The following is a 13334-nucleotide window of genomic DNA, read 5'->3' on the forward strand; positions in this document are numbered from 1 at the left end:
TTTTTTGTCATTTTGTGTCATTTTGTGTCTTTGTGTCTTGTTTGTCCTTGTTTTTCCTGAGCTGTAAATATATTTTTTCTATGTTCAGCTGATTTACTGATTGTTGCATCAGTGCAGCGAGCGCTTTATTCATAAAAGTCAAAAATAGAAACGTCTTCATCATGTTCCACATCTTGTTTTGTTTTCTATTTGTTCTCCAGAATCAGTGTCAAATCAAACATTTTAGATATTTAGCATATGAGAATTACTGTGATTTTGTGATAAATAACTCTGTGTGAGTGTTTTGCATCTCAAACCTTAAAAGTAAATAATTTCATCATCCTAAACAAGAAAAAACAACAACACTTCAGCTCGGACAAATAATCAAATCAAAGCTTAAAACAGTGATATTTCATTAAGATCAATTCATTTTACATATGTCATTTGAAATGTCACCAAAAAAATAAACAATTTTGTGTCTTTTTTGCATCCTTTTTTTGTCTTTTTTTGTCATTTTGTGTCTTTTTTTTTGGTAATTTTGTGTCTTTTTTTTTGTCATTTTGTGTCCTTTTTTTGTCATTTTGTGTCTTTCTTTGGTTATTTTGTGTATTTTTTTGTCATTTTGTGTCTTTTTTGTCCTTGTTTTTCCTGAGCTGTAAATATATTTTTTCTATGTTCAGCTGATTTACTGATTGTTGCATCTGTGCAGCGAGCGCTTTATTCATAAAAGTCAAAAATAGAAACGTCTCCGTCATGTTCCACGTCTTGTTTTGTTTTCTATTTGTTCTCCAGAATCAGTGTGGAGCAATCAATATTCAAAGAGACAGCTGTAACCAGGGCAACAGGAAACGCTGACGACAACAAAAACAAAGGCTGAAATAAGACGGCTGAGGAGAAGTGGAGCAGTATCTTGAATATACAGGATCATCTCTATACATTAGAATATGATGGAAGTCAAACAGCCCCAACCAAGTATTGAGTCATATAGATGGACATACTTTTCCATGTTAAACATACTTTTTAAAATTGGTCTTTTGTAATATTCTAACTTTTTGAGACACTGAATTTTAAATGTAAGCCATAATCATTACAATTAGAAGAAATTAAATAAATGAAGACATGAAATGTTTCATTCTGTGTGTAATGGATCTATATAATGTGTTATTTCCACCTTTTGAATTGAATAACTGACATAAATAAACTTTTCTATCATATTCTACTTTATTGTAGAAGTGGTGACATCATCTGAAAGCCGGTATTATTTTCCCTTTTTATTCTCTATTTTTTTCTCCATTTTATTTATGGATATTAACTCAAATATTTTTACATGCATCTCTTTGTGTATTTTAAAACGTGTATAACTACATAGATGTATGTAAAAATGAACCCCAAAATAAAATTGGACGTTAAAAATGTATATATTATTTTCAAAATAAATATTTCAAAATGTATAAATACATAAATGTCAACAAAAAAAGGGAAAATTTGAGACACTGAATTTTAAATGTAAGCCATAATCATTATAATTAGAATAAATTAAATAAATTAAGACCTGAAATGTTTCATTTTGTGTGTAATTGATCTATATAATGTGTTATTTCCACTTTTTGAATTTAATTACTGACATAAATACACTTTTCTAAGATATTCTACTGTATTGAGCAGATATCTCATGTTTACCTGAGATGGTGACGAGGACGTTGAGTCCCTCCAGGACGTCCATCTGCTGGAAGCGTCGCCGGTTGATCAGGTTGTAAACTTTCCCCTGACCGCTTCGATCCAGCAGCATCAGACCGTTCTCTGTCCCCACCAGGAGATTCACTCCTACACACACACACACACACACATACAGACACACACAGACACACACAGACACACACACACATAGACACAGACATATATGCACGCACGCACACACAGACAGTCGCACACAGATAGACACACACAAACACACACACACACACACACACACAGACACAAACATACACACAGACACACACACACACACACACACAAACACACACAGACACAGACAGACGCGCACAGACACACACAGATAGACACAGACACACACACATGCATGCACGCACACAAACACACACACACACACACACAGACACACACAGACAGACAGACAGACGGACACACACACACACAGACATGCATGCACATAGAAACAGACACACACAAACACAGATCAGATCACGACTTTTTCATGACGACCCCATCATTTTTAAAATTAAAAAAAAAATTTTTTTTGTGTTTTTCCACAAACCAACAAAAAAAACTTTTATTTGTATTTATGTTGTTGTACATTTAGTTTCGAGCGCATTTTTTTCTTTTCCTTTTATTTTGAAATAATATATTTTGTTTTTGGGTGTTTTTCCACAAACCAGAAGAAAAACTTTTTGCGGTAAAAAACAAAAAAATCTAATTATGTCTTGTTTCAAAGTAAAAATTTACATTATTTTCATCACCAGATTTGATGTTTGTTTGTGTTTTTTGGGTCCGAAATATTGATCCAGTAAGACAAAGTGTAACAATAATGATCAGGTCATAAAGTTGAGGTTGCTTGAAAAACTTTTACCAACATGGCACGGTGAACATGTTTAAGTGGTGTAAAGAGGCAGAAAGAGAAGGAGCCAAAAACATCTATAATATAGCAGAAACTGTGTTATATCGGTGCTGTGGAGGTGTTTGTGTGTCTCACCCCACAGAGCGGCACACAGGATCTCGGAGTTGAAGCGTTTCTTGTACTTGCGGATCTCGGGCGTGTCGCTGTGCGGCCGGATGTTGGTCGGGTTGACGTTGACCACGGAGATCTTGCGGGCCTCGTTGAGCCTCGCCTGCTCCTGCTCGTGTTTCAGCAGCTCGTCAGCAAACAGCGCTGCAGCACACACACACGCAATTATTCATCCTGGAGGCTCTATTATTTCTTAATGTGGCACCTGAATGCACCACGACCTCTGAGACATGAACGTTAGCTAATTGAAATCGAAGGAAAAGGTTCTTATTCTTCAATCAGAACAGAATTGTAACTTAAAGAATAAATTATTAACCTTCCAACCTACATTTTCTCTCAGTTTGAACTCAAATATTTTAGATATTCGGCCTACGAAAACTACAGTGATCTTGTGATAAATAACTCTGTGACATGTTGCATCCTTAAAAGTAAATAATTTCCTCATCCTAAACAAGAAAAAAAAAACACTTCAGTCTGGTCAAATAATCACATCAAAGCTTAAAATTGTGATTTTTCATTTATATTAAAGATTTCATTGCACTATTGTAAATAGTTTATTTTGATGTATATGCTGTTTTTGCAAATTTTGCACAATGTGCATTTTTTCCCCGTTTTGGTTATTGTTTATAAAAATTAGTTTATCTCAAAAAGTAAGTTATGAACAAACTCAAAATTAATTTCCTGTGGTTTGAAAGGGTTTTGTGCAACTTTTTTCCATGAACACTTTTGAGGGATTCAGCTGTGACATTTCTGTATTTAGAAAAACATGTAAAAAAAAAAAAGATTTTAATTTTCATTGTGTTTTTTTTTTCACTTTCAAGCAATTTATTTCAACATTATGGACATAGGTCAACATATATTATTAAAATTTTGGATGTAAGGGTTGTGTTGATGTACATCATCTTGCTCCATAAAATGGCAGTTTTGTTACAGATTTAAGAGTTTTGTTTCAAATCCAAAACTTTTGTTGCAAATTTAAGTTTTGCTGCAAAGATAGAAGTATTGATGCAAATCTAAAATTGTTGTTGCAAATCTAAAGGTTTTGTTGCAAATCTTTCAAGCAATTTATTTCAACATTATGGACATAGGTCAATATATATTATTACAATTTTGGATGTCAGTTTTGGATGTATAGCATCTTAAAATGCTCAAAAAAATGGCAGTTTTGTTACATATTTAAGAGTTTTGTTGCAAACCTAAAGGTTTTGTTGCAAATCTTTCAAGCAATTTACTTCAACATTATGGACATAGGTCAATATATATTATTAAAATGTTGGATGTCAGGGTTGTATTGATGTATAGCATCTTAAAAGCATGTAAAAAAGTAACTATCTGCTCTGGTGGATTTGTTCTGTGGCCGACTTGTTCTCTGGTTGGTCCTGAAGGGTTTTCACATGTGAAGAGACCAACCTGAGGCGGAGATGTTGTCGTCGTCGTCCGTGGGGGACGTCCCGTACACCCGGGGGTCTACGAACGGCGTGAAGGAAGACTTGGAGCCTCCGCTGCTGCCCATCCCGTACTGCAGAGCACAGAGACACAACATGTTGGTCTGATGGTTGGTCAGTTTGGGGGAATCTGAATGAAGCAGGTAGCTGCTAGAATAAAGAAACACAGAGAGCTTCTCCTCTCCTCCTCTCAGAGTTTCTCTCTTCTGTGTTTCCTTTGTTTCCTCAGCTACCTGCAGCTGGTCAGGGACGGAACGAGGGAACGGTCCGGAGAGAGAGGGAGGGAAGGAGACAGAAAGGAAGAGAGGGAGGGAGAGAGAGAGACAGAGTGGGGGGAGAGGAAGAGAGGGAGAAAGAGAGAGGGGGGGTAAAACGAGTTGAGAGAGAGAGAGAGAGAGAGAGAGAGAGAGAGAGAGAGAGGGATAAAACGAGTGGAGAGAGAGAGAGAGAGAGAGAGAGAGAGAGAGAGGGATAAAACGAGTGGAGAGAGAGAGAGAGAGAGAGAGAGAGAGGGATAAAACGAGTGGAGAGAGAGAGAGAGAGAGAGAGGGATAAAACGAGTGGAGAGAGAGAGAGAGAGAGAGGGATAAAACGAGTGGAGAGAGAGAGAGAGAGAGAGAGGGATAAAACGAGTGGAGAGAGAGAGAGAGAGAGAGAGAGAGAGAGAGAGAGAAAACGAGTGGAGAGAGAGAGAGAGAGAGAGAGAGAGGGATAAAACGAGTGGAGAGAGAGAGAGAGAGAGAGAGAGAGAGAGAGAGAGAGAGAGAGAGAGAGAGAGAGAGAGAAAACGAGTGGAGAGAGAGAGAGAGAGAGAGAGAGAGAGAAAAACGAGTGGAGAGAGAGAGAGAGAGAGAGAGAATAAATCCAGTTTGTTCCATCTGGAGCCAAAGCAGGACGGAGCGAAACACAACAGGGCAGGAAATTAAAGATGCCACGTTCTCAAACTAACAATCAAACGGCTCTCATGAAGGCAACATTTTCATCTTTTATTAATTGTTTTAGTGATTTTGTTGTTTTTACATCATTATAAACGCTTGTTTCTAAAATAATTTGGGTTTTGATCGAGCTTGACTGGCAGTTTGAATGAAAAAAATGTAAATAAAACAGATAATTTGCCAATTCTTTGACTTTTATTGACCTGAAAACTGAACTAAAATAAAAGTATGTGAAAGTATAACCTTGTTCAACTTTGTTGTTTTTAGCTGTTTATTTAAAGTACATGTTGTTGTTTTCTGAAATATTAACTCATGAAACAATTACAGCTAGAAAAAAGTAAATTTTAGTCTTTTATCCTTTACTCTATATTAAAATGTCTTTGATAAAATTTTTGTTAATTTATTTCAACTTTTTATCGCTTTATCTGTATTTAATTATTATTTTTATTATTAGATTGAATTATTATTTTTATTATAATTTAATTATTTGTATTATATAATTATTTTATATAATATATATTATATTATTAATTAAATATATTCATTTATTTTATTTTCTATTTTGTATTTCCACTTTTTTCTCTTTATTGTTATTTAATTTATTTTCCTCTTATTACATTATTATTATTAATATATCAAATTTATTTATTTATTAAATTTTTTCTCTTTATTTAAATTTTATTGTTATAATTTATTCATTTTATGTCGCTCCATGTTATACGTTTACCTGTCCAGAAAAGTTTAAGAAACACCACTTTGAATTCAGAATGTATTTCAATTTAAATAAATAAATAAAAAATAAATGCACAGAGGCAGAAGCCTTCAGCATCACTCTTGTTCCTTTAAATAAAAGCTAATATCCCAAAAATCTGTTACGATTTATAAATTTGAATATATTTAACCCATTTAAGCCAGGAAAGCATTACTGCATTTCTACCATTAAAACCTGTTGGGCGCTGTTGGGTTATTCTACCATTAAAGCTGGGAAAGAGGATACGTCGTTTTGTAGTATTTGTAGTTTTTTCCACCTATTTTCAGTCTCTTGGCCAATTAAATGCATCAGAATACATGTGGGAGTGTTGCAATGCAACATGGGACTTTTCCAGAACTTTTAAATCATGGTTGAAGACGACTATAGCGGAGGGAGCTCAGATATAACAGCTATAAGCTCTCAAATACTTTTTGAATTTCATTTCTATCTGCTACAGAGGCTGAAAAATCGATTATTTAGTAGGAAGCGTTGACTCTTCTGTTGAATTTCCAGAAAAACTTCAGGTTTTAGGGGGTTATTTTTAAATCGCCCAGAGGTTTTATAGGCATTTTTTCAGGCGTTTTAGGCCTAAATGGGTTAATATAAAAACCTTTTTTATTCTTCTTGTTGGCAATAAACTCGCTGGTTCAGTTTGAGTGGCAGCTGGTAATTTCCCGCCCTGCTTCAGGAGCAGGTGGCGGCAGGTGTGTGTGCAGGCGGGGGGGCGGGGTGGGGGTGACAGTGGACAGGTGAGCAGGGGGCTGTCTGCCAGGATTAGGTTTTGGGGGGCGGGGACGGGTTTAGGGGGGTTTAGGGGGGTTTCAGGGGGCCGACAGTTGGGTGCTGCTCCACCTACTTGGGCCCCAGAGGCGTCCCCGGGGGAGACCAGGGGGGAGGGGCTTTGCTGCACCAAATCGGGGAGATTGGCGTTCCCGGGGAACAGATTAGCGATGCCGGAGAAGCCGTTGCTGGCGGCAGAGCTCCGCCTCCGTTCCCCGTGCTTCTGGAAAGAGAGAGAGAGAGGGGGGCGGGGCTACTGAGCAGCCAGGCTGTGATTGACAGGTCGGGTGACGGAGGGAGTGCGTTTGAGTCAGGCGGCAACCTCCGTGTCTGAGCAGGGAGGCAAACCAGGAAGTGCCTTAAGCTGCATTCTATCGAAAATTCCAGCAGGGGGCGCTAAGTTTGGCTGCAAAAAAAATCAGTCCATTCATTTCAGTGCAAAATGAGAAAACTTCTCACTTCATTTATTACCTCAGAAATGTTTTTTAGGACAACACTATGGTCTCAATTGCTAGTAAAAAAATCTTCTACAAGACAATTTGATGTCAATAGTTCTAATAATGGCCCCATTTAGAAGAAAATAGAAGATAAAGAATCGTATGATTTGGGGCGGGGCTACCTTTGATTGACAGGTCACTGACAAGGCGAGCCGTCATCAGGAGAGAAGCAGAACAATGCGTATCCACGGCAACGTGTCAATAAAGTTATATATAACATTATATATATATATATATAAAAAGGACGTTTTTACCAGTTTGGTCTCATAACTTTGACCCTTTCACAGTATTTTCACTTAATGACAGTTTATTTGAACGTTTTGTTCATTAAATGTCTCGTTCAGCGTTTGGTTGGACTAACAGACACTCCAAGGAGTCGCTGCTCAGTTTTCTGAGGTCAGTTTTTGTTTTCGTTTTTTGCTAGCCAAAACTAACATCCCAGTTAATGCTCCAGCTAATGCTAACATGAATTAGCATCGACTTCTCTCAGTCAGGTTGAGGTGTAGAGAGGCTGTAGTCAGTGATCAGATCCCTCTCCTCCTTCACAGTCCAAATAAGGTCTGCTCCCCGTATCGGAAACAAAATGGCGACACAAGATGGCGACGAGTTCTTTACATTTACATTCTAGCACTTTATCACAAGCACTTTATTCAAACCTTAGAGAAATATTAGGGATGGGCATTTGGAAGAAACCTGCCAACTCAAGCATCTATAACGTTAACTGTTAACTGTAGCTCGTTACTGCGCAACACGGGTTAAGACACATATAATTATATATAATATATAAATATAATTATCTGTACTATGGGGCGGCTGTGGCTCAGTTGGTAGAGCGGTCGCATACTGAACGGAGGTTCGATCCCCGACCATGTCAGCCTACATGTCAAAGTATCCTCGAGCAAGATGCTGAACCCCACATTGCTCCCGATGCTGCGTTCATCAGTGTGTGAATTAATTCCCAATGGTGGCAGGTGGCACCGTTTAGGGTAGCCTCTGCCACCAGTATGAATGTGTGTGTGAAAGGGTGAATGAGCGCAGTCTGTAGTGTAAAGAGCTTTGAGTGGTTGCAAAGCGACTAGAAAAGTGCTATATAAGTGCAGGTCCATTTACCACTATTACTGACTTACTGACTATTATTAATCTTAACCCTTTATCAGGCAAAGAACTATATTTGGTAACTTCAGGTAATATTTCAAGAAAAAAGTTGCAAATTTACTAGATTAAAGTGGCAAATCTACAAGAAAAAAAGTCTCAGATTTAAGAGATTTAAAGTGGCAAATCTGCGTGAAAAATGTCGCAGATTTACAAGAAAAAAGTGGAAAAAAAACAACTTTTTTCTCCCAGATTCACCACTTTAACCCTTAATAGGACACTCATTGAAATACTTGCAAATTCCAAATTTCAACCCTAGAGAATATTGGAGGATATTACATACTGCCAGAATGTGTAAAAAAAAAAAACATACGAAAATAATATTTTGAGAAAAAAGTTTGAGATTAAAGTGGCAAATCTACGAGAAAAAATGCGTAGATTTATGAGATTTAAAGTGGTGAATCTGCGAGAAAAAAGTTGCTTTTTTCCCACTTTTTTCTTGTAAATCTGTGACTTTCTCGCGCAGATTTGCTACTTTAATCTAGTAAATTTGCAACTTTTTTCTCAAAATATTACCTGAAGTTACCAAATATAGTTCTTTGCCTGATAAAGGGTTAAACATCTGTGATCAAACTCCACTTCAACACAAGAAGAAGAGCGATCAGTCGCCGGCTGAGCTTTAGTCTCATGACCCAGACGAGCAGCAGGAGACGGCGAGGCGTGCAGAACCTGTGAACGAGTATCTGAGCGTCGAGTGTCAGCGTGTGTGGTGTGTGTATGTGTGTGTGTGTGTGTGTGTGTGTGTGGAGGTGGCGCTCCTCGGGGTCAAAGGTCAAAAGTGTGAGGCGGCTCACCTCGCGCATCATCAGGGTGCTGTCCTGGGAGCTGTTCCCGTACGAGTCGTCGTGGCCGTCGTTGTGACCTCCCAACCCAAACGACTCGTTGGCGCTCTGACTCGCTGCCGGCCTGAAACACACGAGTCCTTTTTATTATTTACTCTTCAAACAGACACACCAAAGGAACACATATGGCTGTAATAAAATTAAGATTAAGATTTCCTTTATTAGTCCCACAATGGGGAAACATCCAGAATAACAGCAGCAAAATGGATAGAAAAATAACAATAAATAGTAAACTACCAGGATAAACTAGAAATATAAAAAATATTAACAATTTATAATCTAAACAAGTAGAAATATACAAAGTAACTTTTAATTTATTAAATAAATAAATAAACAAATATATCTGGGCACATTGTATACAATGTAGACATTTGAAGTTGAAGTTGTGAAAGAGCAAGTGAGGAGAGAGAGCGAGAGAGAGAGAGAGAGAGAGAGAGAGAAAGGAAAAAGCGCGAGAGAGAACGCGAGAGAGCAAGAGAGGCGAGACAAGAGCAATAGAGGAGAAAGAGACAGAGAGAGAGAGAGTGAGAAGAGAAAGAGAGCGAGAGAAGAGAAAGAGAGAGAGCGAGAAGAGAGAAAGAGAGAGAGCGAGAGGAGAGAGAGCGAGAGAGTGATAGAGAGAGAGCGAGAGAGAGCAAGAGACAGAGGAAAGAGTGCAAGAGAGAGCGAGAGAGAGAGAGAGTAGAGAGAGAGAGAAAGAGAGCGAGAGCAAAAGAGAGAGAGCGAGAGAGAGAGAGAGAGAGAGAGAATGGAAAGAGCGCGAGAGAGAACGCGAGAGAGCAAGAGAGGAGAGACAGCAAGAGCAATCGAGGAGAAAGAGACAGAGAGAGAGAGCGAGAGGAGAAAGAGAGAGAGCGAGAGGAGAGAGAGAGAGAGAGTGAGAAGAGAAAGAGAGCGAGAGGAGAGAAAGAGAGAGAGCGAGAGGAGAGAGCGAGAGGAGAGAGAGAGCGAGAGCAAGAGAGAGCGAGAAAACAAGAGAGATCGCGAGAGGAAAGAGCGAGAGAGAGAGAGACAGAGAGAGCGCGTCGGTGTGTGGAGGAACAGGAACTCACATGATCCGCGGTATGTCGCTGACGGCCACGGTCCCGTCGTTAGTCCCGCCCTCTCCCTCCTCGTCCTCGCTGCTGTGAGAGTCCTCACTGGACGAGGAGTAGTCCGTCACTTTGACGGGCGGGCGGCTGGTCTCCTCCCCCTGACGCAGCTCCCGCAGCTCCTTGGCCAGAGCCGTCAGGTCCTGGAGGACGGGAGGAGGACAGACAGAGCGTCAGACGGGCTGAGACACCAACATGGTTTTAAATGTTCCTGATGCTTTAATTCATGCAAAAATGTGCACGTGTTAAATGTGCAGGTTTGCAGGATTCTTTATGTTGTTGAGCATCTGTCTCCTCCCTGCACACACTGCAGGGTATATTATTTTTAAAATATTTTATATAACAGTGTATTCACTTTATCAAAACTACGATATATTTTATTTAATGCTATCTTATATATGTATATATTATGTTTTTTGCTGTATTTCTTGGATTCTCATTTGTTTTTGCCTGTTTTTTGGTCAAGTTTTGCAGCAGCAGAGAAATTCATTACTCATTAATAAGATTATTAACATTTGTATTGTTGTGCATGTGACGAATAAAGACTTGAAACTTGAATATGCATAAAATATTTAATGTTAATGTCTTTGATTGTTCTGTGAAGCTGTGAACAAATAAATATAAATGTGGGCATTTATTAATTTAATGCTAAATGCAATTAAATCTAAGACAAACTAGTACTTGATATGTAATATTTTATGGATAATATTTTGAATTATTAAATGAGCAAATCAGCAGAATAAAAAAGATATTGTAGACGATAAATAAATGTGATTAAATATTATGTACTTGTGTATTATGTTTTTTTATTTTTTATAAAGAAAACATTTTTTTAATCTTTTCATTTTTATTCATTTTTCTTTATTTTAAGCAATACATTGGGAAAATAAATTGGGGTTAAAAATTACAATTACTTATTTATTGAGTTAATTATTTATTGATTCCATAGTTTATAGCATAAATATGTAATTTTGTCTCTGTAACAGCTCAGCTGCATATAATATTTTATATAGTTCCCTTTGTATTTAGCAATAAATTGGGGAAATAAATAGGGGTTAAAAATGGAAAAATAATACAGAATTTAATAAAACAAACACACATAAGATATTTCATTATAAAAATATATTTAAAGTAAAAAAAAGTAAATAAAAAAAAAATGCATTAGAAAATAGAAAAAAAGTTAAAAAATGAAGAAGTACAAAAAAATCACAAAGAAATATCCATTTTTGTCATATTTTATCACTTAATTAACTTTTATCATGTTTATTTTAAGTATTATTATTGGTAGATTTAATTATAATATTTATTTATTCATTCCATAGTTTACAGCATAAATATGTAATTTTTTCTCAGCTTTCTGCTGGGACAGAAGTTTGACATTTCATTAAACCTGAGATGGAAATCTTGCAGCACACAAAGTGATTAATTAGCTGGTAAAGTGTCGATTATGCAAAAGTAATTTAGCGTTGAAAGCAATTTGCATTATATTACAGTTACAGCTGAGGCCGTCAGACACACAGACACGTTTACATGTCAGAGCTATTATTATTTTTATTATTATTAGAGCTATTCTTAGATTTCAGATCACTCTACTCCTGCCTGAACATGTTTGAATATTAAAACTCTAGAAATACAATGTGTAAAGAAGGAAAAAGCAAAAAAAATATCTGGACAAAAACGTTAAACTACAAGCGTTGATCTTGAAATTTGTAAATGTTTAAATAACTAATAATATACCTTAATAATACTTTTGATAAAATAATATAATTCTGGCTTTTTTTTAGTCTTAATAAGACGAGTATAAATAACAGTTTATGTGCAAAAAATAAAACCTCTTTTAATATGGTAAATAACTTTTCTTTCGTATTTTAGCCAGATTTTTTTTGTCTTATTATTGGATTTTTTTTGTGTTTTTTCTTTGCCACATTTGGAATTGTTTGATTTTACTGTTATTATAATTTTTAATATTTAGTGTAATTGTGCTTATATTGTATTTTATTTAATTAAGGACTACTTTGAAAACAAACCATCACATCTAAATAAATTATTCCTAATTTATTAAATTAAATTAAATTAAATAATATATTTCAAATTATCTATAAATAAATAATATATGCTTTATAGTATTTATTGTAGTTTTTGTCAAAATGAGCAAAATCATCAGAATTATTAAAAATAAAATATATATAGACCAGAAATACATTTTATTGAAGTTAAAGTGTCATAAGAAGCTTATTTTTTAGAAAAAAAAATAAATTCAAAAATAATTTAGAATTAAAACAAATATTCTTAAACTGTCACTTTGGTTTATCCCTTTTTTTAAATTGAGAAAAATAACATAAAAAGATAGAATATTAATTTTGATGGTATTTTTGCTTTTATTTATTCGTAAATTTTGTTCCCTATTGAATTAATATTATTCTCGTTTGTGTTGTTGAGAATTTGAAGTTCATAAACTTTAAGTGATAACTAAGGTGTTTTTTTTTTCTTTCTTTTTTTTCTCCACTTTATATCTGAAGCAGCTGTTGTTGGAGCTCATGAGGTCATCACGAAGTGTTTCCATCTGTGTGCAGCTAAAAATTCATCACAAATGTGTTACGAATGCTTGGGCTCCGATCTGTGAAGTGATTTATTGACGAGTATTAATATCCAGCTGCAGGAATGTGGGATCATCTCAGCATCAGGAGCAAAACGCAGCTTTAAAAACAAGCAGGAGCCAAAAATAAACAAAAAGTTCTGATTTCTGTTTCTGCCACAAGCTGTTAGTGAGTCAGACATGATGTTTAAAGGAGGGGGGGGGGCAGCGAGCAGCAGGCAGGGGGGCAGAGGTCAGAGGTCAAAGGTCAGCCTGGGTGATGTCGCACTGTGCAGCAAAAAGGGAGAGAGAGGAGGAGGAGGAGAGGAGAAAGAGGAGGAGATGGATGAGGAGGAGGAGGAGGAGGATGAGAAGGGGGAAGAGGAGGAGGGAAGAGGAGGAGGAGAAATGGAGGAAGAGGAGGAGGAGGAGAGGGGGAGGAATAAGAGGAGGAGGAGAGAGGGAGGAATAAGAGAAGGAGGAGATGGAGAAAGAGGAGGAGATGGATGAGGAGGAGGTAGGAGGAGGAAGAGAAGGGGGAAGA

General features: G+C 36.8%; 1 protein-coding gene across 2 annotated transcripts in view; it reads right to left on the reverse strand.

The window, feature by feature from the left end:
- Positions 1 to 13334, reverse strand: part of tnikb (TRAF2 and NCK interacting kinase b) — a 98250-nt gene that overhangs the window by 15269 nt on the left and 69647 nt on the right. For both annotated transcript variants that reach the window (XM_059327181.1, XM_059327180.1), the window contains exons 22-26: positions 10177 to 10358; positions 9077 to 9188; positions 4133 to 4241; positions 2690 to 2866; positions 1660 to 1803 (exon numbers count right to left, since the gene is read on the reverse strand). In XM_059327181.1, coding sequence (XP_059183164.1) covers positions 1660 to 1803; positions 2690 to 2866; positions 4133 to 4241; positions 9077 to 9188; positions 10177 to 10358 — 724 coding nt within the window. The remainder of the gene's footprint in view (positions 1 to 1659; positions 1804 to 2689; positions 2867 to 4132; positions 4242 to 9076; positions 9189 to 10176; positions 10359 to 13334) is intronic.

The sequence above is a fragment of the Centropristis striata genome, chromosome 23, assembly GCF_030273125.1.
Source record: "Centropristis striata isolate RG_2023a ecotype Rhode Island chromosome 23, C.striata_1.0, whole genome shotgun sequence".
NCBI lineage: Eukaryota > Metazoa > Chordata > Actinopteri > Perciformes > Serranidae > Centropristis > Centropristis striata.